Raw genomic sequence first — 27,365 nt, 5'->3', positions numbered from 1 at the left:
GGGGAGCCTGGGGTAGAGTCGGGGCGGGGGATCGGGGAGTCTGGGGTAGAGTCGGGGCGGGGGATCGGGGAGTCTGGGGTAGAGTCGGGGCGGGGGATTGGGAGTCTGGGGTAGAGTCGGGGATCGGGGTCTGGGGTGGAGTTGGGGCGGGGGATCGGGGAGCCTCGGGTAGAGTCGGGGTGGGGGATCGGGGAGTCTGGGGTAGAGTCGGGGATCGGGGAGCCTGGGGTAGAGTCGGGGCGGGGATCGGGGAGCCTGGGGTAGAGTCGGGGCGGGGGATCGGGGAGTCTGGGGTAGAGTCGGGGATCGGGGAGCCTGGGGTAGAGTCGGGGCGGGGATCGGGGAGCCTGGGGTAGAGTCGGGGCGGGGGATCGGGGAGTCTGGGGTAGAGTCGGGGGATCGGGGAGCCTGGGGTGGAGTCGGGGCGGGGATCGGGGAGCCTGGGGTAGAGTCGGGGCGGAGCGAGCGGACGGGGCGTGGGGGCTAGGGAAGTGATGGCGGCCGACCCGCAGCTGGAGCTGGACGAGCGGCTGCGGGAGGCCTGCAGTATCGGCGACGCCGAGGCGGTGCGGCGGCTGCTCGGCAGCGGGGCCCGTGTTAACGGGCGGAACCCCGTCAATGGCTGGTGGGTGAGGCGGAGATAGCGGCGCCCCGGGGCCGCAGGGAGTTAGGAAGAAAGTCGGGTCGGGTCGGGCCGAGGCCGCGGCCGCGGCGCGGTGTTCGTAGCTTTGACTAAGGTGCAGGGAAAGGTCGGTTCCCGGAATCCGGAGGCTCGGCCAGGCTGTGGGGATCGCCGTAGCGCTGGCACTGGGGCAAGAGTGGGGCTGGCTGGGGTGTCCTGTGGATGTACGTCGGCGTGGGGTCTGTGTTTGCAGGGCTGTGTGTTGGAAGTGGTGATCTGTGTAGACTGTGTAATTTTGGAGTGGGGTGTGTGTGTGTGCAGAGGAGTTCTGGGGCCCCTGTCCATGGAGGTGGGGGGTGTTTTAAGTTCAGTGTGGGCACAGAATCTAAGTGAGCATGAATGCATCCTATGTGTGCAGAGGGCTGTAGAGTCTGTGTGTTGTTGGGGTAGTCCTGTGTGCTGCAGTGAGTACGGGGTCTGTCTGCTGTCTGCGTGTCCTGTGTGTGCGGACAGGGGGGGGGGTGATCCTGTGTGTGTGTGGTAGGGGAGAATTATGTGGAATTCACTCATTTAGAGATGCAGTGTGAGTAGGCTTTTTGAGCCATAATCCCACTTTAACCCTAACCTAATCATGGGACAAATTACCATGATCAATTAAACAACCGTATGTCTCTAGACTGTGGGAGGAAACTGGAGCATCTGAGGAAAACCGCACATTCTGTGGGCAAGATGTACAGAGACTCCTTACAGATGACGTGGGAATTGAACTCTTAACCTTACACCCTGAGCTATAATAGTGCCACGCTAACTGCTATACTACTGTGGTGCTGCCGAGTTGTGGCAGTCTGTTGTGCAACAGTAGATAAGTGATCTGTGGAGCGTGTCGACGGTTACGGAGAGTAGGCAGTGTTTGTACCACTGAGCTCCTTCCCCGTGCTCACAGAGCCCTCCACATCACTGAGACAGAGACTGAATATGTTGGGTGACAATGCCAAGTGATTTAGCCGAGTCACCAGCTGCTCAGACCTGTAACTTACTGACCAAACGCTGCCTCCTACAGATGGCTACAGGAGGTCCATGGTGCCTCTAAAAATCCTCTTTACCAAAGCAGTTGACAGGTTCTGCCACCATCCTGCTCAGTTTACACGCTCCTCCTCTCCACAAGTGTTCCACAAAACCTTGCCTCTTCCCATCACGGCTTAGCAGTACATTCCAGAAGATGTTATCATTTAGAACTTCAACATTCTGACTTGCGTGAAAATACACCAATGGCCCAACACTAAATTAGCAGCGTCACAATGCCCATAGCCAGCCACCTTCACATCTGTACCAGGATCCATGAATCCATCTCTCTAGAAACTGCTCGGAATCAGGTTTATTATCACTGACGTATAAAACATAGAACAAAGTTCAAAGTAAATCTATTTTCAAAGTGTATATATATATATACATATATATATATATATATATGTGTGTGTCGGCATATACAAAATGAGATACATTTTCTTGTGGTGTTCACCGTAATTACAAAAAAACACAATAGAGTCAATGAAGGACGCACACAAGACAGACAAAAACCAATGTGCAAAAGAAAACAAACTGCAAATACAAAATAGATATCGAGAGCATGAGATGAAGAGTCCTTGAAATTGAGTTCATGGGTTGTGGGAACAGTTCAGTGATGGGGTAAGTGAACTTCAGTAAAGTTATCTCCTCCATTTCAAGAGCCTGATGATTGAGAGGTAATAACTGTTCCTGAACCTGGTGGTGAGAGTCCTGAGGCTCCTGTACCACCTACCTGATAGCAGCAGCAAGAAGAGAGCATGGCCTGGGTGGTGGGGTCCCTGATGATGGATGCTGCTTTCCTGCAGCAGCTCTCTGTGTAAATGTGCTCAGTGATGGGGAGGGATTTACCCATGATGGACTGGGCCATATACACTATCTTTTGTAGGATTTTCCATTCAAAGGCATTGGTGTTTCTATACCAGGCTCTGATGCAGAGAGTCAATATACTTTCCACTGCACATCTATAGAAGTTTGTCAAAGTTTTAGATGTCATGCCGAATCTTTGCAAACTCTCAAGGAAATAGAGACACTACCGTACTTCCTTCACAATTGCACTTGTGTGCTGCACCTAGGACAGGTCCTCTGAAATAATAACACTGAGGAGTTTATAATTGCCGACTCTTTCCGCTCTGATACCCCAGGACTGGCTCATGGACCTCTGATTTCCTTCGCCTGAAGTCAACAATCAGCTCCTTGGTCTTGCTGACATTGAGTGAGAGGTTGTTATTGTGGAACCACTCAGATTTTCAATCTCCTTCCTGTATGCTGATTCATCACCACCTTTGATTTGGCCTCTGACTATGGTGTCGTCAGCAAACTTGAATGTGACATTGGAGCTGTGCTTGGCCACACAATCGTAGGTGTAAAGCAAGTAGAGCGGGGGGCTAAGCACACAGCCCTGTGGTGCTGCTGAGCTGATGAAGAGTGTGAAGGAGATGCTTTTGCCAATTCAAACTGACTGGGGTCTACAAATGAGGAAATCAAGAATTCATTTGCACACAGTGGATTTGAGGCCAAGGTCTTGAAGCTTATTGTGTCATTTCTCAGGCAGGTGTTGATATGTTTCATCACTGACCTCTCAAATTATTTAATCACTGTAGACATAAGTGCTACTGGACAATAATCATTGAGGCAGGTTACCGCGTTCTTCTTGGGCACTGATATAACTGAAGCCTGCTTGAAGCAGGTGGGTGCCTCAAGAGTGCTGAAGCGAGAGGTTAAAGATCTCAGTGAACACTCCAGCCAGCTGATCATCAAAGTTACCTCATCTAGGCTGGATGCTTTTCGTGGGTTCACCCTGTCTCGTCAGACTCAGACTGAAATCACAGCGTCATCAGGGGCTGTGGGAATTTGTGATTGTTCCTCCAACTTTGAGGAATCTATGGACATGGATTCCAAGATCATTCAGTTGCTCCACACTGCCTAGAAACCCGCCATTAACCCTGTATTGTGCCTTCAAATTCGACCCTCCAAAGTGAATCTCTTCTCACTCTTCCGGGTTGAACTCCATCTGCCACCTCTCAGCCCAGCACGGCATCCTGTCAATGTCCTGTTTTAACCTACAACAACCTTCCACACCGTCCACAACTCCTCCAACCTTCGCGTTACCTGCAAATTTACTAACCCACCCCTCCACTACTTCATCCAAGTTATTTATAAAAATCACAAAGAGCAGGGGTCCCAGAACAGATTCCTGTGTAACACCACTAGTCACCGACCTCCAGCAAGAATTCACTCCCTCTACAACCACGCTCTGCCTAGTGTGAGCAAGTCAGTTCCGAAGTCATGCTGCAAAGTTTTGTTGGATCCCATGACTTTCTGGATACGTAAGCCTAGCATGGTGAACCTTACTAAAATCCACATACTCCATATCCACTGTTCCACCTTTATCAACGTGCTTCCTCGCATCCTCAGATAATTCAGTCAGGCTCCTGAGTCTTGACCCGTCCCTCACAAAGCCTTGCTGACTATCCCTAATCAGACTGTGCTTCTCCAAATGAAATAAATCCTGTCCCTAAGAATTTTCTCCATTAGTTTGCCCACCACTTGTGAAAGACTCACTGGTCTATAACTCCCAGACTTATCCCTGTAATGTGATGAAATCTGTTGTTTTGTGGCAATAGTACAGTGCAAAACCTAAAAATTACAATGTTACAAAAATAAATAGTGCAAAAAACAGAATACCAACGTTGTGTTTGTGGACTGTCTGAAATCTGATGCCAGAGGGGTAGATGCTGTCCATGAATTGTTGAGGGTGTGTCTCCTCCTTGATGGTAGTAATGAGAAGAGGGCATGCCCCTGATGGCGAGGGACTTTAAAAGAACAGTACAGGTCCTTTGGCCCACAACGTTGTGCTGACATTTTTACTACTCTAAAATCAAATCCTCGTTTATTCCAAAAAGAGAAGCCCTGCTTCACTCAAAGCTATTACCATAGCGATGGGTGCTGCCTTCTTGAGGCATGGCCTCTCGTAAATGTCCTCAGTGGTGTGCGAGGTTGTGACTGTGTTGAAGATGGGTGAGCCTACACCCCTCTGCACCTCCTTTACAAATGTGCATGACTGTTTCTTTCGAGCAATATTACTGCAGGTTAAACAGTGGGTTCTCATATTCAGCTTCACATTGCCATCTTCTGGATACCTAATCGCAACTCCACTTCCCACTCCAGAATCAGAATCAGGTTTAATATCACCAGCATCAGTCATGAAAACAGGGATAAAAAGATGAATTACAGTAAGTGGATATCTATGTACAGTATATATAAAGTTAACTTAAATAAATAGTGCAAAAGTAAAAATACAAAAGTAATGAGGTAGTGTTCATGGGTCCATTCAGAAATCAGGTGGCAGAGGGGAGGAAACTGTTTCTGAATCGTTAAGTGTAAGCTGTCAGGCTTCTGTACCTCCTCCCATTGGTAGCAAAGAGAACAAGATATGACCTGGGTGGGGGGGAAGGTCCTTAATTTTGGATGCTGCCTTTCTGAGGCATCGTTCCTCGAAGATGTCCTCGAAGAGGCTAGTGCCCATGATGGAGCTGAATGAGTTCACAACTTTCTGCAGCTTCTTTCAATCCTGTGCAGTGGCCCGCAATACCAGACGGTGATGCAGCCAGTTAGAATGCTCTCCACAGTACACGTGTAGAAAATAGCGAGTATCTTTAGTGACGTACCGGATCTTCTCAAACTCCTAATGAAATATAGCCTGTGTCATGTCATGCCTTCTTTGTAGCTGCATCAATATTTTGGGTCCGGGATAGATCCTTCGAGATAATAACATCCAGGAGCTGAAAATGGCTCAAGGTTTATTAACATTGACATATTTAATGAAATTTATTGTTTTGCAGCAGCAGTACAGTGTTAGACATAAATTACAATAAATATACAGTATAACAATAAATAGTGCAAAAAAGAGCAAAAATTACAATACAAGATATATAAAAATAGTATAAAAAGAGGCTAAACTGCGAGTCATAAACACAGGAGATTCTCCAGATAACACACACACAAAACGTTAGAGGAACACAGAGTGCAGGCAGCATTATTGGAAAAGAGTACAGTCGATGTTTCAGACCAAGACCTTTCATTAGGACTCTGCAGAGTGGAAATCCAGAGCAACACACGCAAAATGCCGGAGGAACTCAGCAGGTCAAGCAGCATCTATGGAGGGGAATAAACAGTCAACTTTGAGACCTGATGAAGGGTCTCAGCTAGATACTAATTGTTTATTCCTCTCCATAGATGCTGCCTGACCTACTGATTTCCTTCGGCATTTTGTAAGTGTTACAAAATAATGAAGTAGTGTTCATTGTTCATATCTCTGCAGTAAATATCTGGCTTCCTTGGTGGTCAGTATGTACGAAAGAAGCAAGTTGACTCCACCGTTTGACCTTGGCCTTAACAACCTTGACATGTCAGTCTCAACCTTGAAGATCTAACAATCTGCTGGAGGAACTTGGTTGGTTGAGAAGCCTCTGGGAGGAACATTTTGAGTTGTACCCCTGCTTGAGGATCAGGATCTTGTGTCTGGCTCTTGAATTTACTCACTGACTGGGCCTGCATGGCTCTCTGAGGGAAAGAATTCCAATGATTCATCACCTCCAGAGGAGAAACTCTCCCTCTCCATCATTAGCAGGTGACATTTTCAGCAGTGTAATTTGCAACACAGGGTCCGCTGTGTCTCTGTATTTGAAGTGGTTGCCAGCAATGGTTCAGTGAGGCTCTGAGTTAGATGTGGGCTCCAGTCTCGGTCCAGAGGCCAAGAGTCCTGTTTTGGTTTTGAGAGGTTTCTTTCCTGTTAGAACTATAAAATGCAATATTATGTCTCCTCCGAGGTGGATGTAGATGCTCCCTTTTTGCACTCATTTAGTTTTATATATGTCTACTTATAACAAGCGTCGTGGGCATGCTATGTCGATGCCAGAATGTGTGGCGACATTTGTTGGTGGGCTGTCGCCACCCTGTTCCCCCACCTACTGAATCCTCGCTCTGATTGTACCTTGTGCTGTGTTGATTGCAGGACCTGCCTACACTGGGCCTGCAAACGGGGTCACCAGCACATCGTCCCTGACTTGCTGGATGCTGGGGCTGACAGTGGAATCCTCACCAGCAGAGGTGAAAGTGCGGCCCAGCTCACATCCAAACCAGAGATCAAAGCAATGTTAGGAGGTAACTGTCCCACTCTCAGTAAGTCTGATTGCCAGCCACCTCTCCTCCCTCCACAATGTATCTATCCCCCCCCCCCCCATCTGCCCAACTCCCCCCCCCCCCCCCATCACTGTTCATTGACCCATTCTCCACTACTCTGTTGGATCCTGGTGTTTTTGCAATCCATAGGTTCGGAAGTCGACAGTGAGGCACAAAACCTGTAGGTTACGGCCGTTTATTGAGTGTTACAAGCACAGAGAAAGAAGAAGGGAAAAGAGAGAGGAAGAACCCACAGCCTAATTAGGGAGAGCCAGCATGACTTTGTGCCCGACAGGTCATGCCTTACCAACATGATTGAGTTTTTTGACAAGGTGACAAGAGAGTTTCATGAGGGTGGGGCTGTGGATGGTGTCTACGTGGATTTTAGTAAACTGTTTGACAAAGCCCCTAATCGAGAAGCGAATTGGCTGTTTGGATTCAGAACTGGCTTGCGCAAGGAAGGCAGGGTTGCGGTTGAAGGGACTTATTCAAGCTGGAGGTCTGTAATTTGTGGTGTTCCACAGGGATCTGTACTGGGACCACTGCTGTTTGTGATGTATATAAATGACCTGGATGAAAATGTAGATGAGTTGGTTAGTAAGTTTGCGGATGATACCAAGATTGGTGGAGTGTAGAAGACTGGCAAAGAATACAGCACAATGTAGATTAGTTGCAGATATGGGCAGAGAAATGGCAGATGGATCTTAACCCAGATAAATGTGAGGTGTTGCACCTTGGTAGGGCAAATGTAGGGTAACAGTACATTGTTAAGGGCAAGATCCTTCACAGTGTTGCTGAGCAAAGAGATCTTGGGATCCAAGTTCATGGCTCCTTGAAAGCTAAACAGGTCGATAAGGTGGTTAAGAAGGATTATGGAATGCTTGCTTTTATTAGTTGAAGCATTGAGTTCAAAAGTCAAGATGTTGTAGATAGACTAATCGTGGTCCACCAATGCTGCAGGCTCGGGGGCTCAGCTCAGGGTTAACAACCCCGACACTCTGAGTGCGAAAATATTCCTGAGTTTCTACCCGGGACTTGCATGACTGACATTGAGGACATTTGGGACAGCAATGAAGGTCCTCCATCTCTGTCGGTGTTTGGGATTTCCTTCATCATGCCAGTAGCTTCCTTCAGTTTTCACTACTGTCAGTCATGCGAGTCCTGGGTGGAGACTCAGGAATACCGTCGTACCAACAATAAGAAGGGTTCTTCATTGTTGTTTTGGTAACAGTCTTGTTTGACCAGTCAGGGTTGTTATCCCTGAGCTGAACCCCCGAACCTGGAGGACCAGTGGGCCACTCTTAGTCTGGCCTCTGCCCTTGACATGGCTGACCCTGCCAAGAGACACATCATAAAACCCTGTCTGCAGCCAGCACAGCGCTCCAGGTCACTGAGGCACACAGGCCTGCAATTACGGGGAAATTCACTGAACAAGTACTGTGTATAGCTGATTATATCACAATACAAGCAAGCACAGGAAAGGTTAGACGAAAAGGAAAAGGATGGGGAGCAAGATACAGGAGGTGGGGAGATGAGGGAGCGAAAGTGTGAGCTGGGGTCGAGGGGGTGGTTCTCTCTGCCTATAGGTAGGGTAAATGTAAGCAAGCTTTTCCATTGAGGTGGGTGAGACGTCATAGGTTCAGGGTGAAAGGTGAAACGTTTAAGGGGACTGCGAGGAGGAGCAACTTCACAGAAGGTGAAGGTGTGGAACGAGCTGCTGCTGGAGGTGGTGGATGCAGGTTTGATTTCAACATTTAAGAGAAACGTGGATGGAAAGGATATGGAGGGCTATGGTCCAAGTGTGGGTCAATGGGACTAGACAGAATAACAGTTCAGCACAGACTAGATGGGCTGAATGGTCTGATTTTACATTGTTTTACTCTATGACTCTAATTTTACACTCAAATCAACAGCCCACTAATCCTATCCCAAACCCCCTTCACTGTCTGTCAAACCCTATCCCACTCATCCTCCTGAATCTCCCCGGCCCAAATTCCCAGGTTTATTGGTCACCTTTTGCTCTGCCTCTAGCCCCCCCTCCCATCTCACTCTCCCTCCCTCCCTTTCCTCTTCCCCCTTGCTCACAAGCCTGGCTGAAGGAGGACGATGTGGGAGGATACGTGTGTGTGAAAGGTTCTCACTGCAGTGTTCTCCCCCACAGTCGATGAGGACCCAGGGCCGGCAGTGAACGGACGTACAGAGCTTCCATTCGTTCCTAACTACCTGGCTAACCCACCCCTTCCGATCCTGGAGAGCCAGAGGGGCTACAGCTCTAGCCCAGGCACCGGTTCGCCGGCTCCCACTGCCCACACGCAGCCAGTCCCCACCATCACACACCCTGCACCGGTGTTGGTACCGGCAGTGAACACTGCCCAGTCCCAGCCGCTCTTCTGGATGGGAGCCCTGCCTGGAAGTGAGCAAGGTAAGTGGGGCAGGGTGGAGGAGGTGGGGAGGAGAGGTAGGAGGAGGGAGTGAAGGTGTGAGCTGGGGTCAGGGAGCGAGGTTCTCTCTGCTTTCTGGAGACTTGTGTGAGTTGGCTGCTCACATTGGTGTCACAGTGACAGAACTGTGTGTGATGTACTGTGACAGGTTGCTATACCGTTCACCTCTAGCACTGGCCACACTGCATCGTGCTCCTCTGCCCCGGGCACGGGAACCACAGCTCCATTTGCAAAGCCCACTTGCTGCTGGCCCCATCCTCACCCACCAGCCACCATCTCCTCAGCAGGCCTCGATCTCCCACGTCAGCCGCAGTTCCACCTGCCGGCCTCGAACCCTTCACCGTGAACCGCGGTCACACCCACAACAGATGCCATGGACACCCTGTTACCTCATCCCCACAGAGCTGGTGCTGAAAGTTCGGCTCCACAACCCGGCGGCCGAGCATAACGACTTCATCGAGGTGGAGCTGGATCGCAGGGAACTGACATACCAAGCACTGCTCAGGGTCACTTGTCAGGAGCTGGGAATTGGCCCAGAAAGAGTGGAGAGGATCCGGAAACTACCCAACACACTGCTGAGGAAGGTACTACAGAGAGCAGAATGGTGCGGCAGACACAGACCTCACACAGATACAGACCCCGTCCCTCACTGACAGAGACACCGTCCCTCACTGACACAGACCCCATCCCTCACTAACACAGACACCGACACCGTCCCTCACTGACACAGACCCCGTCCCTCACTGACACAGGCCCCATCCCTCACTGACACAGACCCCGTCCCTCACTGACACCATCCCTCACTGACACAGACCCCGTCCCTCACTGACACCATCCCTCACTGACACAGAGCCCATCCCTCACCGACACCATCCCTCACTGACACAGGCCCCGTCCCTCACTGACACCATCCCTCACTCACACAGACACCGACACCATCCCTCACTCACACAGACACCGACACCGTCCCTCACATCACACAGACACCGACACCATCCCTCACTCACACAGACACCGACACCATCCCTCACATCACACAGACACCGACACCATCCCTCACTCACACAGACACCGACACCGTCCCTCACTCACACAGACACCGACACCATCCCTCACTCACACAGACACCGACACCATCCCTCACTCACACAGACACCAACACCGTCCCTCACATCACACAGACACCGACACCATCCCTCACTGACACAGACCCCGTCCCTCACTGACACAGACACCGACACCATCCCTCACTGACACAGACCCCGTCCCTCACTGACACAGACACAGGCCCCATCCCTCACTGACACCTTCCCTCACTGACACAGACCCCGTCCCTCACTGACACCATCCCTCACTGACACAGACCCCGTCCCTCACTGACACAGACACAGGCCCCATCCCTCACTGACACCATCCCTCACTGATACAGACACCGACACCATCCCTCACTGACACAGACACAATCCCTCACTGACACAGGCACAGGCCCCATCCCTCACTGACACAGACCCCGTCCCTCACTGACACCATCCCTCACTGACACAGACCCCGTCCCTCACTGACACAGACACAGGCCCCATCCCTCACTGACACCATCCCTCACTGATACAGACACCGACACCATCCCTCACTGACACAGACACAATCCCTCACTGACACAGACACAATCCCTCACTGACACCATCCCTCACTCACACAGACACTGACACCATCCCTCACTGACACAGACACCGTCCCTCACTGACACAGATACCGACACTGTCCCTCACTCACACAGACACCATCCCTGACTGACACAGACACAGACACCATCCCTCACTCACACAGACACTGACACCATCCCTCACTGACACAGATACCATCCCTCACTGACACAGACCCCATCCCACACTCACACAGACACAAACACCATCCCTCACTCACACAGACACCGACACCATCCCTCACTCACACAGACACCATCCCTCACTGACACAGACCCCATCCCTCACTAACACAGACACCGACACCGTCCCTCACTGACACAGACCCCGTCCCTCACTGACACAGGCCCCATCCCTCACTGACACAGACCCCGTCCCTCACTGACACCATCCCTCACTGACACAGACCCCGTCCCTCACTGACACCATCCCTCACTGACACAGAGCCCATCCCTCACCGACACCATCCCTCACTGACACAGGCCCCGTCCCTCACTGACACCATCCCTCACTCACACAGACACCGACACCATCCCTCACTCACACAGACACCGACACCGTCCCTCACATCACACAGACACCGACACCATCCCTCACTCACACAGACACCGACACCATCCCTCACATCACACAGACACCGACACCATCCCTCACTCACACAGACACCGACACCGTCCCTCACTCACACAGACACCGACACCATCCCTCACATCACACAGACACCGACACCATCCCTCACTCACACAGACACCAACACCGTCCCTCACATCACACAGACACCGACACCATCCCTCACTGACACAGACCCCGTCCCTCACTGACACAGACACCGACACCATCCCTCACTGACACAGACCCCGTCCCTCACTGACACAGACACAGGCCCCATCCCTCACTGACACAGACCCCGTCCCTCACTGACACAGACACAGGCCCCATCCCTCACTGACACCATCCCTCACTGATACAGACACCGACACCATCCCTCACTGACACAGACACAATCCCTCACTGACACAGACACAATCCCTCACTGACACCATCCCTCACTCACACCGACACCATCCCTCACTGACACAGACACTGACACCATCCCTCACTCACATCGACACCATCCCTCACTGACACAGACACAGGCCCCATCCCTCACTCACACAGACACCATCCCTCACTGACACAGACACTGACACCATCCCTCACTCACACCGACACCATCCCTCACTGACACAGACACAGGCCCCATCCCTCACTCACACAGACACCATCCCTCACTGACACAGAAACTGACACCATCCCTCACTCACACCGACACCATCCCTCACTGACACAGACACAGGCCCCATCCCTCACTGACACAGACACAGGCCCCATCCCTCACTGACACAGACACAGACACAATCCCTCACTCACACAGGCACAGGCCCCATCCCTCACTTACACTGACACAGGCCCCATCCCTCACTGACACAGACACAGACACAATCCCTCACTCACACAGGCACAGGCCCCATCCCTCACTGACACAGACACCGACACCGTCCCTCACTGACACCATCCCTCACTCACACAGACACCGACACCGTCCCTCACATCACACAGACACCGACACCATCCCTCACTCACACAGACACCGACACCATCCCTCACATCACACAGACACAGGCCCCATCCCTCACTCACACAGACACCATCCCTCACTGACACAGACACTGACACCATCCCTCACTCACACCGACACCATCCCTCACTGACACAGACACAGGCCCCATCCCTCACTCACACAGACACCATCCCTCACTGACACAGAAACTGACACCATCCCTCACTCACACCGACACCATCCCTCACTGACACAGACACAGGCCCCATCCCTCACTGACACAGACACTGACACCATCCCTCACATCACACAGACACTGACACCATCCCTCACTGACACAGACACCGTCCCTCACTGACACAGATACCGACACTGTCCCTCACTCACACAGACACCATCCCTGACTGACACAGACACAGACACCATCCCTCACTCACACAGACACTGACACCATCCCTCACTGACACAGATACCATCCCTCACTGACACAGACCCCATCCCACACTCACACAGACACAAACACCATCCCTCACTCACACAGACACCGACACCATCCCTCACTCACACAGACACCATCCCTCACTGACACAGACCCCATCCCTCACTAACACAGACACCGACACCGTCCCTCACTGACACAGACCCCGTCCCTCACTGACACAGGCCCCATCCCTCACTGACACAGACCCCGTCCCTCACTGACACCATCCCTCACTGACACAGGCCCCGTCCCTCACTGACACCATCCCTCACTCACACAGACACCGACACCATCCCTCACTCACACAGACACCGACACCGTCCCTCACATCACACAGACACCGACACCATCCCTCACTCACACAGACACCGACACCATCCCTCACATCACACAGACACCGACACCATCCCTCACTCACACAGACACCGACACCGTCCCTCACTCACACAGACACCGACACCATCCCTCACATCACACAGACACCGACACCATCCCTCACTCACACAGACACCAACACCGTCCCTCACATCACACAGACACCGACACCATCCCTCACTGACACAGACCCCGTCCCTCACTGACACAGACACCGACACCATCCCTCACTGACACAGACCCCGTCCCTCACTGACACAGACACCGACACCATCCCTCACTGACACAGACCCCGTCCCTCACTGACACAGACACCGACACCATCCCTCACTGACACAGACCCCGTCCCTCACTGACACAGACACAGGCCCCATCCCTCACTGACACCTTCCCTCACTGACACAGACCCCGTCCCTCACTGACACCATCCCTCACTGACACAGACCCCGTCCCTCACTGACACAGACACAGGCCCCATCCCTCACTGACACCATCCCTCACTGATACAGACACCGACACCATCCCTCACTGACACAGACACAATCCCTCACTGACACAGGCACAGGCCCCATCCCTCACTGACACAGACCCCGTCCCTCACTGACACCATCCCTCACTGACACAGACCCCGTCCCTCACTGACACAGACCCCATCCCTCACTGACACAGACACAGGCCCCATCCCTCACTGACACCATCCCTCACTGATACAGACACCGACACCATCCCTCACTCACACAGACACAATCCCTCACTGACACAGGCACAGGCCCCATCCCTCACTGACACAGACCCCGTCCCTCACTGACACCATCCCTCACTGACACAGACCCCGTCCCTCACTGACACAGACACAGGCCCCATCCCTCACTGACACCATCCCTCACTGATACAGACACCGACACCATCCCTCACTGACACAGACACAATCCCTCACTGACACAGACACAATCCCTCACTGACACCATCCCTCACTCACACCGACACCATCCCTCACTGACACAGACACTGACACCATCCCTCACTCACATCGACACCATCCCTCACTGACACAGACACAGGCCCCATCCCTCACTCACACAGACACCATCCCTCACTGACACAGACACTGACACCATCCCTCACTCACACCGACACCATCCCTCACTGACACAGACACAGGCCCCATCCCTCACTCACACAGACACCATCCCTCACTGACACAGAAACTGACACCATCCCTCACTCACACCGACACCATCCCTCACTGACACAGACACAGGCCCCATCCCTCACTGACACAGACACAGGCCCCATCCCTCACTGACACAGACACTGACACCATCCCTCACATCACACAGACACTGACACCATCCCTCACTGACACAGACACCGTCCCTCACTGACACAGATACCGACACTGTCCCTCACTCACACAGACACCATCCCTGACTGACACAGACACAGACACCATCCCTCACTCACACAGACACTGACACCATCCCTCACTGACACAGATACCATCCCTCACTGACACAGACCCCATCCCACACTCACACAGACACAAACACCATCCCTCACTCACACAGACACCGACACCATCCCTCACTCACACAGACACCATCCCTCACTGACACAGACCCCATCCCTCACTAACACAGACACCGACACCGTCCCTCACTGACACAGACCCCGTCCCTCACTGACACAGGCCCCATCCCTCACTGACACAGACCCCGTCCCTCACTGACACCATCCCTCACTGACACAGACCCCGTCCCTCACTGACACCATCCCTCACTGACACAGAGCCCATCCCTCACCGACACCATCCCTCACTGACACAGGCCCCGTCCCTCACTGACACCATCCCTCACTCACACAGACACCGACACCATCCCTCACTCACACAGACACCGACACCGTCCCTCACATCACACAGACACCGACACCATCCCTCACTCACACAGACACCGACACCATCCCTCACATCACACAGACACCGACACCATCCCTCACTCACACAGACACCGACACCGTCCCTCACTCACACAGACACCGACACCATCCCTCACATCACACAGACACCGACACCATCCCTCACTCACACAGACACCAACACCGTCCCTCACATCACACAGACACCGACACCATCCCTCACTGACACAGACCCCGTCCCTCACTGACACAGACACCGACACCATCCCTCACTGACACAGACCCCGTCCCTCACTGACACAGACACAGGCCCCATCCCTCACTGACACCTTCCCTCACTGACACAGACCCCGTCCCTCACTGACACCATCCCTCACTGACACAGACCCCGTCCCTCACTGACACAGACACAGGCCCCATCCCTCACTGACACCATCCCTCACTGATACAGACACCGACACCATCCCTCACTGACACAGACACAATCCCTCACTGACACAGACACAATCCCTCACTGACACCATCCCTCACTCACACAGACACCATCCCTCACTGACACAGAAACTGACACCATCCCTCACTCACACCGACACCATCCCTCACTGACACAGACACAGGCCCCATCCCTCACTGACACAGACACAGGCCCCATCCCTCACTGACACAGACACAGACACAATCCCTCACTCACACAGGCACAGGCCCCATCCCTCACTTACACTGACACAGGCCCCATCCCTCACTGACACAGACACAGACACAATCCCTCACTCACACAGGCACAGGCCCCATCCCTCACTGACACAGACACCGACACCGTCCCTCACTGACACCATCCCTCACTCACACAGACACAGGCCACATCCCTCACTCACACAGACACCGACACCATCCCTCACTGACACAGACACCGACACCGTCCCTCACAGACACAGACACCATCCCTCACTGACACGGACACCGACACCATCCCTCACTGACACGGATATAGGCCCCATCCCTCACCGACACCATCGCTCACTGACACAGAGCCCGTCCTTCACTGACACCATCCCTCACTGACACAGACACAGACACAATCCCTCACTCACACAGGCACAGGCCCCATCCCTCAGTCACACAGGCACAGGCCCCATCCCTCACTGACACAGACACAGACACAATCCCTCACTCACACAGGCACAGGCCCCATCCCTCACTGACACGGATACAGGCCCCATCCCTCACCGACACCATCGCTCACTGACACAGAGCCCGTCCCTCACTGATACCATCCCTCACTGACACGGACACAGGCCCCATCCCTCACTGACACAGGCCCCATCCCTCACTCACACTGACACCATCCCTCACTGACACAGACACCGACACCATCCCTCACTCACACAGACACAGGCCCCATCCCTCACTTACACAGACACAGACACAATCCCTCACTCACACAGGCACAGGCCCCATCCCTCACTCACACAGACACAGGCCCCATCCCTCACCGACACCATCCCTCACTGACACCATCTCTCACTGACACAGACACCGACACCGTCCCTCACTGACACCATCCCTCACTCACACAGACACAGGCCCCATCCCTCACTGACACAGACACCGACACCATCCCTCACTGACACAGACACCGACACCGTCCCTCACAGACACAGACACCATCCCTCACTGACACGGACACCGACACCATCCCTCACTGACACAGACACCGACACCGTCCCTCACAGGCACAGGCCCCATCCCTCACTGACACCATCCCTCACTGATACAGACACCGACACCATCCCTCACTGACACAGACCCCGTCCCTCACTGACACCATCCCTCACTGACACCATCCCTCACTGATACAGACACTGACACCATCCCTCACTCACACAGACACTGACACCTTCCCTCACTGACACAGACCCCGTCCCTCACTGACACAGACCCCGTCCCTCACTGACACAGACACAGGCCCCATCCCTCACTGACACAGACACAGGCCCCATCCCTCACCGACACCATCGCTCACTGACACAGAGCCCGTCCCTCACTGATACCATCCCTCACTGACACAGACCCCGTCCCTCACTGACACAGACACAGGCCCCATCGCTCACTGACACCTTCCCTCACTGACACAGACCCCGTCACACACTGACACCATCTCTCACTGACAAGGCCCCATCCCTCACTGACACAGACCCCGTCCCTCACTGACACCATCTCTCACTGACACAGACCCCGTCACACACTGACACCATCCCTCACTGACAAGGCCCCATCCCTCACTGACACAGACCCCGTCCCTCACTGACACCATCCCTCACTGACACAGACCCCGTCACACACTGACACCATCCCTCACTGACAAGGCCCCATCCCTCACTAACACAGACCCAGTCCCTCACTGACACAGGCCCCATCCCTCACTGACACAGAGCCCGTCCCTCACCGACACCATCCCTCACTGACACAGGCCCCATCCCTCACTGACACAGAGCCCGTCCCTCACCGACACCATCCCTCACTGACACAGACCCCGTCCCTCACTGACACCATCCCTCACTGACACAGACCCCGTCCCTCACTGACACAGACACAGGCCCCATCCCTCACTGACACCATCCCTCACTGATACAGACACCGACACCATCCCTCACTGACACAGACACAATCCCTCACTGACACAGACACAATCCCTCACTCACACAGGCACAGGCCCCATCCCTCACTGACACGGATACAGGCCCCATCCCTCACCGACACCATCCCTCACTGACACCATCTCTCACTGACACAGACACCGACACGATCCGTCACTGACACAGACCCCGTCCCTCACTGACACGGACACAGACGCCATCCCTCACTGACACAGACACAGACGCCATCCCTCACTGACACAGACACCGACACCATCCCTCACTGACTCTGACGCCATCCCTCACTGACACAGACCTCATCCCTCACTGACACAGACACCGACACCATCCCTCACTGACACAGACACCATCCCTCACTCACACAGACACCATCCCACACTCACACAGACACAAACACCATCCCTCACTCACACAGACTCCATCCCTCACTGACACAGACCCCGTCCCTCACTGACACAGACACCGACACCGTCCCTCACTGACACCATCCCTCACTCACACAGACACAGGCCCCATCCCTCACTCACACAGACACCATCCCTCACTGACACAGACACCATCCCTCACTGACAGACACTGACACCATCCCTCACTCACACAGACACCATCCCTCTCATCACACAGACACTGACTCCATCCCTCACATCACACAGACACTGACACCGTCCCTCACATCACACAGACACTGACACCATCCCTCACTCACACAGACACAAACACCATCCCTCACTCACACAGACACCATCACTCACTGACACAGACCCCGTCCCTCACTGACACAGACACCGACACCGTCCCTCACTGACACCATCCCTCACTCACACAGACACCATCCCTCACTGACACAGACACTGACACCATCCCTCACTGACACAGACACCGACACCATCCCTCACAGACACTGACACCATCCCTCACTGACACAGACACCGACACCATCCCTCACTCACACAGACACCATCCCTCACTGACACAGACACTGACACCATCCCTCACTCACACCGACACCATCCCTCACTGACACAGACACAGGCCCCGTCCCTCACTTACACAGACACAGGCCCCATCCCTCACTGACACAGACACAGGCCCCATCCCTCACTGACACAAACACAGACACAATCCCTCACTCACACAGGCACAGGCCCCATCCCTCACTTACACAGACACAGGCCCCATCCCTCACTGACACAGACACAGGCCCCATCCCTCACTGACACAAACACCGACACCGTCCCTCACTGACACAAACACCGACACCGTCCCTCACTGACACCATCCCTCACTCACACAGACACAGGCCCCATCCCTCACCGACACAGACACCGACACCGTCCCTCACTGACACAGACCCCATCCCACACTCACACAGACACAAACACCATCCCTCACTCACACAGACACCATCCCTCACTGACACCGACACCGTCCCTCACTGACACCATCCCTCACTCACACAGACACAGGCCCCATCCCTCATTCACACAGACACCGACACCATCCCTCACTCACACAGACACCATCCCTCACTGACACAGACACTGACTCCATCCCTCACATCACACAGACACAGACTCCATCCCTCACATCACACAGACACCATCACTCACTGACACCATCCCTCACTGACACAGACCCCGTCCCTCACTGACACCATCCCTCACTGACACAGACCCCGTCCCTCACTGACACAGACACCGACACCGTCCCTCACCGACACCATCCCTCACTCACACAGACACAGGCCCCATCCCTCACTCACACAGACACCGACACCGTCCCTCACTGACACAGACACCGACACCGTCCCTCACTGACACTGACACAGACCCCGTCCCTCACTGACACAGACACCGACACCGTCCCTCACCGACACCATCCCTCACTCACACAGACACAGGCCCCATCCCTCACTGACACAGACACCGACACCGTCCCTCACAGACACAGACACCATCCCTCACTGACACGGACACCGACACCATCCCTCACTGACACCGACACCATCCCTCACTGACACAGACACGGACACCATCCCTCACTCACACTGACACCATCCCTCACTGACACGGACACCATCCCTCACTGACACAGACACTGACACCATCCCAAACTGACACCATCCCTCACACAGACACCGACACCATCCCTCAGTGACACAGACACCATCCCTCACTCACACAGGCACAGGCCCCATCCCTCACTCACGCAGACACCATCCCTCACTGACACAGACACAGACACAATCCCTCACTCACACAGGCCCCCATCCCTCACTGACATGGATACAGGCCCCATCCCTCACTCACACAGACACAGGCCCCATCCCTCACTGACACAATCCCTCACTGACACAGACACAATCCCTCACTCACACAGGCACAGGCCCCATCCCTCACCGACACCATCCCTCACTGACACAGACATAGACACAATCCCTCACTCACACAGGCACAGGCCCCATCCCTCACTCACACAGACACAGGCCCCATCCCTCACTGACACAGACCCCATCCCTCACTCACAGACACAAACACCATCCCTCACTCACACAGACACCGACACCATCCCTCACTGACACAGACATAGACACAATCCCTCACTCACACAGGCACAGGCCCCATCCCTCACTCACACAGACACAGGCCCCATCCCTCACTGACACAGACCCCATCCCTCACTCACAGACACAAACACCATCCCTCACTCACACAGACACCATCCCTCACTCACAGACACAAACACCATCCCTCACTCACACCGACACCATCCCTCACATCACACAGACACTGACACCATCCCTCACTGACACAGACCCCATCACTCACTCACAGACACAAACACCATCCCTCACTCACACAGACACCATCCCTCACTCACACAGACACCATCCCTCACTGACACAGACTCCGACACCGTCCCTCACTGACACCATCCCTCACTCACACAGGCCCCATCCCTCACTCACACAGACACCATCCCTCACTCACACAGACACCATCGCTCACTGACACAGACACTGACACCATCCCTCACTCACACAGACACAGGCCCCTGTATCGCCGACACACCCCACACCCCTCACTGTGACACCGACTCACCCCTCACCCCTCACTGTATCACCGTGACACTGACACACCCCTCACCGTGACACCGACTCACCACACACCCCTCACTGTGACACCGACTCACCCCTCACCCCTCACTGTATCACCGTGACACTGACACACCCCTCACCGTGACACCGACTCACCCCACACCCCTCACTGTGACACAGACTCACCCCACAAACCTCACTGCGACACCGACACACCCCACACCTGTCACTGTGACACCGACACACCCCACACCCCTCACTGTATCACCGACACACCCCACACCCCTCACCGTGACACAGACTCACCACACACCCCTCACTGTGACACAGACACACCCCTTACCCCTCACTGTATCACCGACACACCCCACACCCCTCACTGTATCACTGACACACCCCTCACCCCTCACTGTATCACCGACTCACCCCACACCCCTCACTGTGACACAGACACACCCCTCACCCCTCACTGTATCACCGACTCACCCCACACCCCTCACTGTGACACAGACACACCCCTCACCCCTCACTGTATCACCGACTCACCCCACACCCCTCACTGTGACACAGACACACCCCTCACCCCTCACTGTATCACCGACACACCCCTCACTCCTCACTGTGACACAGACACACCCCTCACTGTGACACTGACACACCCCACACCCCTCACTGTATCACCGACACACCCCACACCCCTCACTGTATCACTGACATACCCCTCACCCCTCACTGTAACACCGACTCACCCCACACCCCTCACTGTAACACTGACACACCCCACACCCCTCACTGTATCACCGACACACCCCACACCCCTCACTGTGACACCGACACACCCCTCACTGTGACACCGACACACCACACACCCCTCACTGTATCACCGACACACCACACACCCCACACTGTATCACCGACACACCCCACACCCCTCTCTGCGACACCGACACACCCCACACCCCTCACTGTGACACAGACTCAACACACACCCCTCACTGTGACACAGACACACCCCTCACCCCTCACTGTGACACCAACACACCCCTCACTGTGACACCGACACACCCCTCACCCCTCACTGTATCACCGACACACCCCTCACCCCTCACTGTATCACCGACTCACCCCACACCCCTCACTGTATCACCGACACACCCCACACCCCTCACTGTATCACCGACACACCCCACACCCCTCACTGTGACACCGACACACCCCTCACCCCTCACTGTGACATTGACACACCCCACACCCCTCACTGTATCACCGACACACCCCACACCCCTCACTGTGACACCGACACACCCCTCACCCCTCACTGTGACATTGACACACCCCACACCCCTCACTGTAACACTGACACACCCCTCAATGTAACACTGACTCACCCCACACCCCTCACTGTGACACTGACACACCCCTCACCCCTCACTGTATCACCGACACACCCCTCACCCCTCACTGTATCACCGACACACCCCACACCCCTCACTGTATCACCGACTCACCACACACCCCTCACTGTAACACTGACTCACACCTCACCCCTCACTGTAACACCGACACACCCCACACCCCTCACTGTATCACCGACTCACCCCACACCCCTCACTGTGACACCGACTCACCCCACACCCCTCACTGTGACACTGACACACCCCTCACCCCTCACTGTATCACCGACTCACCCCACACCCCTCACTGTGACACCGACTCACCCCACACCCCTCACTGTGACACTGACACACCCCTCACCCCTCACTGTATCACCGACACACCACACACCCCTCACTGTGACACCGACTCACCCCACACCCCTCACTGTGACACTGACACACCCCTCACCCCTCACTGTGTCACCGACACACCCCACACCCCTCACTGTGACACTGACACACCCCACACCCCTCACTGTATCACCGACACACCCCACACCCCTCACTGTGACAATGACACACCCCTCACCCCTCACTGTATCACCGACTCACCCCACACCCCTCACTGTATCACCGACACACCACACACCCCTCACTGTGACACCGACTCACCCCACACCCCTCACTGTGACACTGACACACCCCTCACCCCTCACTGTGTCACCGACACACCCCACACCCCTCACTGTGACACTGACACACCCCACACCCCTCACTGTATCACCGACACACCCCACACCCCTCACTGTGACACTGACACACCCCACACCCCTCACTGTATCACCGACACACCCCACACCCCTCACTGTGACACCGACACACCCCACACCCCTCACTGTATCACCGACACACCCCACACCCCTCACTGTGACACTGACACACCCCTCACCCCTCACTGTGTCACCGACACACCCCACACCCCTCACTGTGACACTGACACACCCCACACCCCTCACTGTGACACCGACACACCCCACACCCCTCACTGTATCACCGACACACCCCACACCCCTCACTGTGACACCGACACACCACACACCCCTCACTGTATCACCGACACACCCCACACCCCTCACTGTATCACCGACACACCCCACACCCCTCACTGTGACACCGACACACCCCACACCCCTCACTGTATCACCGACACACCCCACACCCCTCACTGTATCGCTGACACACCCCACACCCCTCACTGTGACACCGACACACCCCACACCCCTCACTGTGACACCGACGCACCCCACACCCCTCACTGTATCACCGACACACCCCACAACCCTCACTGTAACACTGACTCACCCCACACCCCTCACTGTATCACCGACACACCCCACACCCCTCACTGTATCACCGACACACCCCACAACCCTCACTGTAACACTGACTCACCCCACACCCCTCACTGTATCACCGACTCACCCCACACCCCTCACTGTATCACCGACACACCCCACACCCCTCACTGTGACACTGACACACCCCACACCCCTCACTGTATCACCGACACACCCCTCACCCCTCACCGTGACACCGACTCACCCCTCACTGTGACACCGACACACCACACACCCCTCACTGTGACACCGACACACCCCACACCCCTCACTGTATCACCGACACACCACACACCCCTCACTGTGACACTGACACACCCCACACCCCTCACTGTATCACCGACTCACCCCACACCCCTCACTGTATCACCGACACACCCCTCACCGTGACACAGACTCACCACACACCCCTCACCGTGACACTGACACACCCCACACCCCTCACCGTGACACCGACACACCACACACCCCTCACTGTGACACCGACACACCCCACACCCCTCACTGTATCACCGACACACCCCTCACCGTGACACAGACTCACCACACACCCCTCACTGTGACACCGACACACCCCACACCCCTCACCGTGACACAGACTCACCACACACCCCTCACTGTGACACCGACACACCCCTCACTGTGACACCGACACACCCCTCACTGCGACACCGACACACCCCACACCCCTCACTGTATCACCGACACACCCCTCACCGCGACACCGACACACCCCACACCCCTCACCGTGACACCGACACACCCCACACCCCTCACTGTATCACCGACACACCCCTCACCGTGACACCGACACACCCCACACCCCCTCACCGTGACACCGACACACCCCTCACCCCTCACTGTATCACCGACACACCCCTCACCGTGACACCGACACACCCCACACCCCTCACTGTATCACCGACACACCCCACACCCCTCACTGTGACACAGACTCACCCCACACCCCTCACTGTATCACCGACACACCCCTCACTGTAACACTGACTCACACCTCACCCCTCACTGTATCACCGTGACACCCCTCACCCCTCACTGTAACACTGACACACCTGTCACTGTGATGATGATGCGTTTTCCACGTGCCGCAATTTTGCCGTCCGCTGTGATCCTGTGAAAGGTGAATCATCAATTAATGTTGAACATTTGTTTGCCGTTTCAGGACAAGGACGTGACGAGGCTCCAGGACTATCAGGAGCTGGAGCTGGTGCTGTTGCGTTGTGAGGGTACTGTGCTCTCGATGCAGGGGGCACTGACCGAGAGACCCTGCTACAACCCGGGGGCAGCCACACTCATCTACTGACTGCTGCTGCTGATACTGGGGCTAGTAACGGCCCTGTCCCAGCCCACGGAGAGGGGAGGTTATGGCTGTAGGGCGGTTGGCGTTTCCGGGTCAGGTCAGGCGAGGAGGGCAGCGTCTGCCAGCTCTAGTCTTGGGTCTGGAGCAGCTCAGTCTACGGTTTGTTTAGTACAGCTCAGGATGGGTTTGAGGTGGTGATGGTGGAGCTGCCCTTAACTGTCTCTGTCCCACACCGTTCCCCCCCCACCTCCCTCCCTCAGCCTTGTCCATGAGCCCCACACACCGTTCCCCCCCCCACCTCCCTCCCTCAGCCTTGTCCATGAGCCCCCCACACCGTTCCCCCCCCACCTCCCTCCCTCAGCCTTGTCCATGAGCCCCACACACTGGTCCCACCACCCCCCTCCCTCAGCCTTGTCCATGAGCCCCCCACACCGTTCCCCCCCCCACCTCCCTCCCTCAGCCTTGTCCATGAGCCCCCCACACCGTTCCCCCCCCACCTCCCTCCCTCAGCCTTGTCCATGAGCCCCACACACCGTTCCCCCCCCACCTCCCTCCCTCAGCCTTGTCCATGAGCCCCCCACACCGTTCCCCCCCCCACCTCCCTCCCTCAGCCTTGTCCATGAGCCCCCCACACCGTTCCCCCCCCCACCTCCCTCCCTCAGCCTTGTCCATGAGCCCCCCACACCGTTCCCCCCCCACCTCCCTCCCTCAGCCTTGTCCATGAGCCCCACACACTGGTCCCACCACCCCCCTCCCTCCCAATGCCGCCACAGCCCTGCTCTTTGACTGAGACCCGCCGACAGGGCCCACACATGGTCGTCCCTTCCAGTTGTTCCCCTGTCACTGACAGCCCTGGCTCCTTGTCCCACCCACCACCCATCCCACCCGCTTGTCCTGGCCCTGCCCACCCACCTCTGTCCTTCAGCACTGCTCACGCATCTCCCTCAGCCCCCGTGTCCTTCACCCATCCCAGCTGTCCACCTCCCCCACCCTCTACCCCACCTCATTATTTCATCTGTTAACAGACGGGACTGAACCGGAAACCACCTTTATTTTTCTATCTGGACCTGCACTGACCTGGAGGAGGCAGGATCTCAGCACCCTATTCTCAGTGATCTCGGGGGCAGCAGAGTGCCCAGATGCTGGTTCAGTGGCTGACCACTGCCCACACTCCATCTGCCTATGCATTTAGATATTGCTATTTTTCTATACACCTCACTTTTCAGAAATTATAACCACACAATATTAATTATAGTTACTAATAAAATTTGGTTTGCATTTAATGCAGAGACTGAGAACAATGTCCATAAGACCACAAAACATAGGAGCAGAATTAGGCCATTCAGCCCATCGAGTCTGTTCTGCCATTCCAACACGGCTGATCCCAGATCCAAAATGCGGGAGGAACTTAGCAGGTCAGGCGGTGTCTGTGGAGGGGAATCGTCAACTCTACTCTTCTCTATGGATGCTGCCTGAGTTCCTCCAGCACTTTGTGTGTGTTGAGGGGAATAAACCTTTGACATTTCAGATGGAGAACCTCTCAGCTGGAGTCTGTTGATGATGTTGTTTGTTCTGCCGGGGCCCAGCAGTCAGGGTGTTGCTCCCAGTGGCGAGAACTGGCTGGGCTACTTGGGGTGGGTTACCTGCACCGTCCCGGGACTGCTGCAGTGTCTGAGGCCGGCTGCACGTGAGGATAGTGGAGGTGTGAGACACACACCTGGACACTGACCACTGGAGCCTCGAGCTGTCCCATCTCCCAGCTCAGGAGAAGGAACAGGGAAAGGGGTATTCCTGACCCCTCACGGCTGTAAATGCTCATCAGACCCAAGCCCAGGAAATCCTCCTCAGGAGCTCAGCTCAAGCAAAGTGATGGGAATCTCCTCTTCCTCACGGTTGGCAGCAGAGTCTCTGAGACAAAACAAGTGACTGACTAGCCGGTGGGTAGAGTGTTGTGGAGGAAGAGGGAAATGGGAGGGGGAAGGGTGGGGAGTGGAATGAGGGGGAATAGACAGGGAGCGGAGTGAGTGGGGGATATGGCATACGGGAGTGGAGACCATGTCCATAAGACATAGGAGCGGAATTAAGTAGTTTGGCCCATTGTTTGCTATTTGATCAAGCCCCATTCTCCTACC

General features: G+C 55.0%; 1 protein-coding gene across 3 annotated transcripts; it reads left to right on the top strand.

Annotated features, from left to right (window-relative positions):
* Positions 1-461: 461 nt before the first annotated feature.
* Positions 462-26,769, top strand: ankrd40 (ankyrin repeat domain 40). 3 transcript variants are annotated; one of them, XM_073026490.1, is made up of 5 exons: positions 462-625; positions 6,702-6,850; positions 9,030-9,290; positions 9,712-9,893; positions 25,096-26,769. In XM_073026490.1, the coding sequence occupies exons 1-5, from the start codon at positions 495-497 to the stop codon at positions 25,234-25,236; spliced, it is 864 nt and encodes a 287-aa protein (XP_072882591.1). In that variant the 5' UTR covers positions 462-494; the 3' UTR covers positions 25,237-26,769. The 3 variants fall into 3 exon arrangements, with proteins under 3 accessions (XP_072882591.1, XP_072882589.1, XP_072882592.1); XM_073026488.1 differs by having other exon boundaries at positions 6,702-6,868; XM_073026491.1 differs by lacking the exon at positions 9,030-9,290.
* The last annotated feature ends 596 nt before the right edge of the window (positions 26,770-27,365 follow it).

The sequence above is a fragment of the Hemitrygon akajei genome, chromosome 22 (genome assembly GCF_048418815.1).
Source record: "Hemitrygon akajei chromosome 22, sHemAka1.3, whole genome shotgun sequence".
NCBI lineage: Eukaryota > Metazoa > Chordata > Chondrichthyes > Myliobatiformes > Dasyatidae > Hemitrygon > Hemitrygon akajei.
This window is presented reverse-complemented; position numbering and strand designations above follow the sequence as displayed.

What these genes read in the sequence shown, in the direction of transcription:
- ankrd40 (XM_073026488.1), top strand. Translation starts at nt 495, where the DNA reads ATGGCGGCCGACCCGCAGCTGGAGCTGGACGAGCGGCTGCGGGAGGCC. An exon ending in AGGTAACTGTCCCACTCTCA is followed by an intron (nt 6,869 to 9,029) that starts GTAAGTCTGATT and finishes TCTCCCCCACAG; the next exon opens with TCGATGAGGACCCAGGGCCG. An exon ending in CCAACACACTGCTGAGGAAG is followed by an intron (nt 9,894 to 25,095) that starts GTACTACAGAGA and finishes TTGCCGTTTCAG; the next exon opens with GACAAGGACGTGACGAGGCT.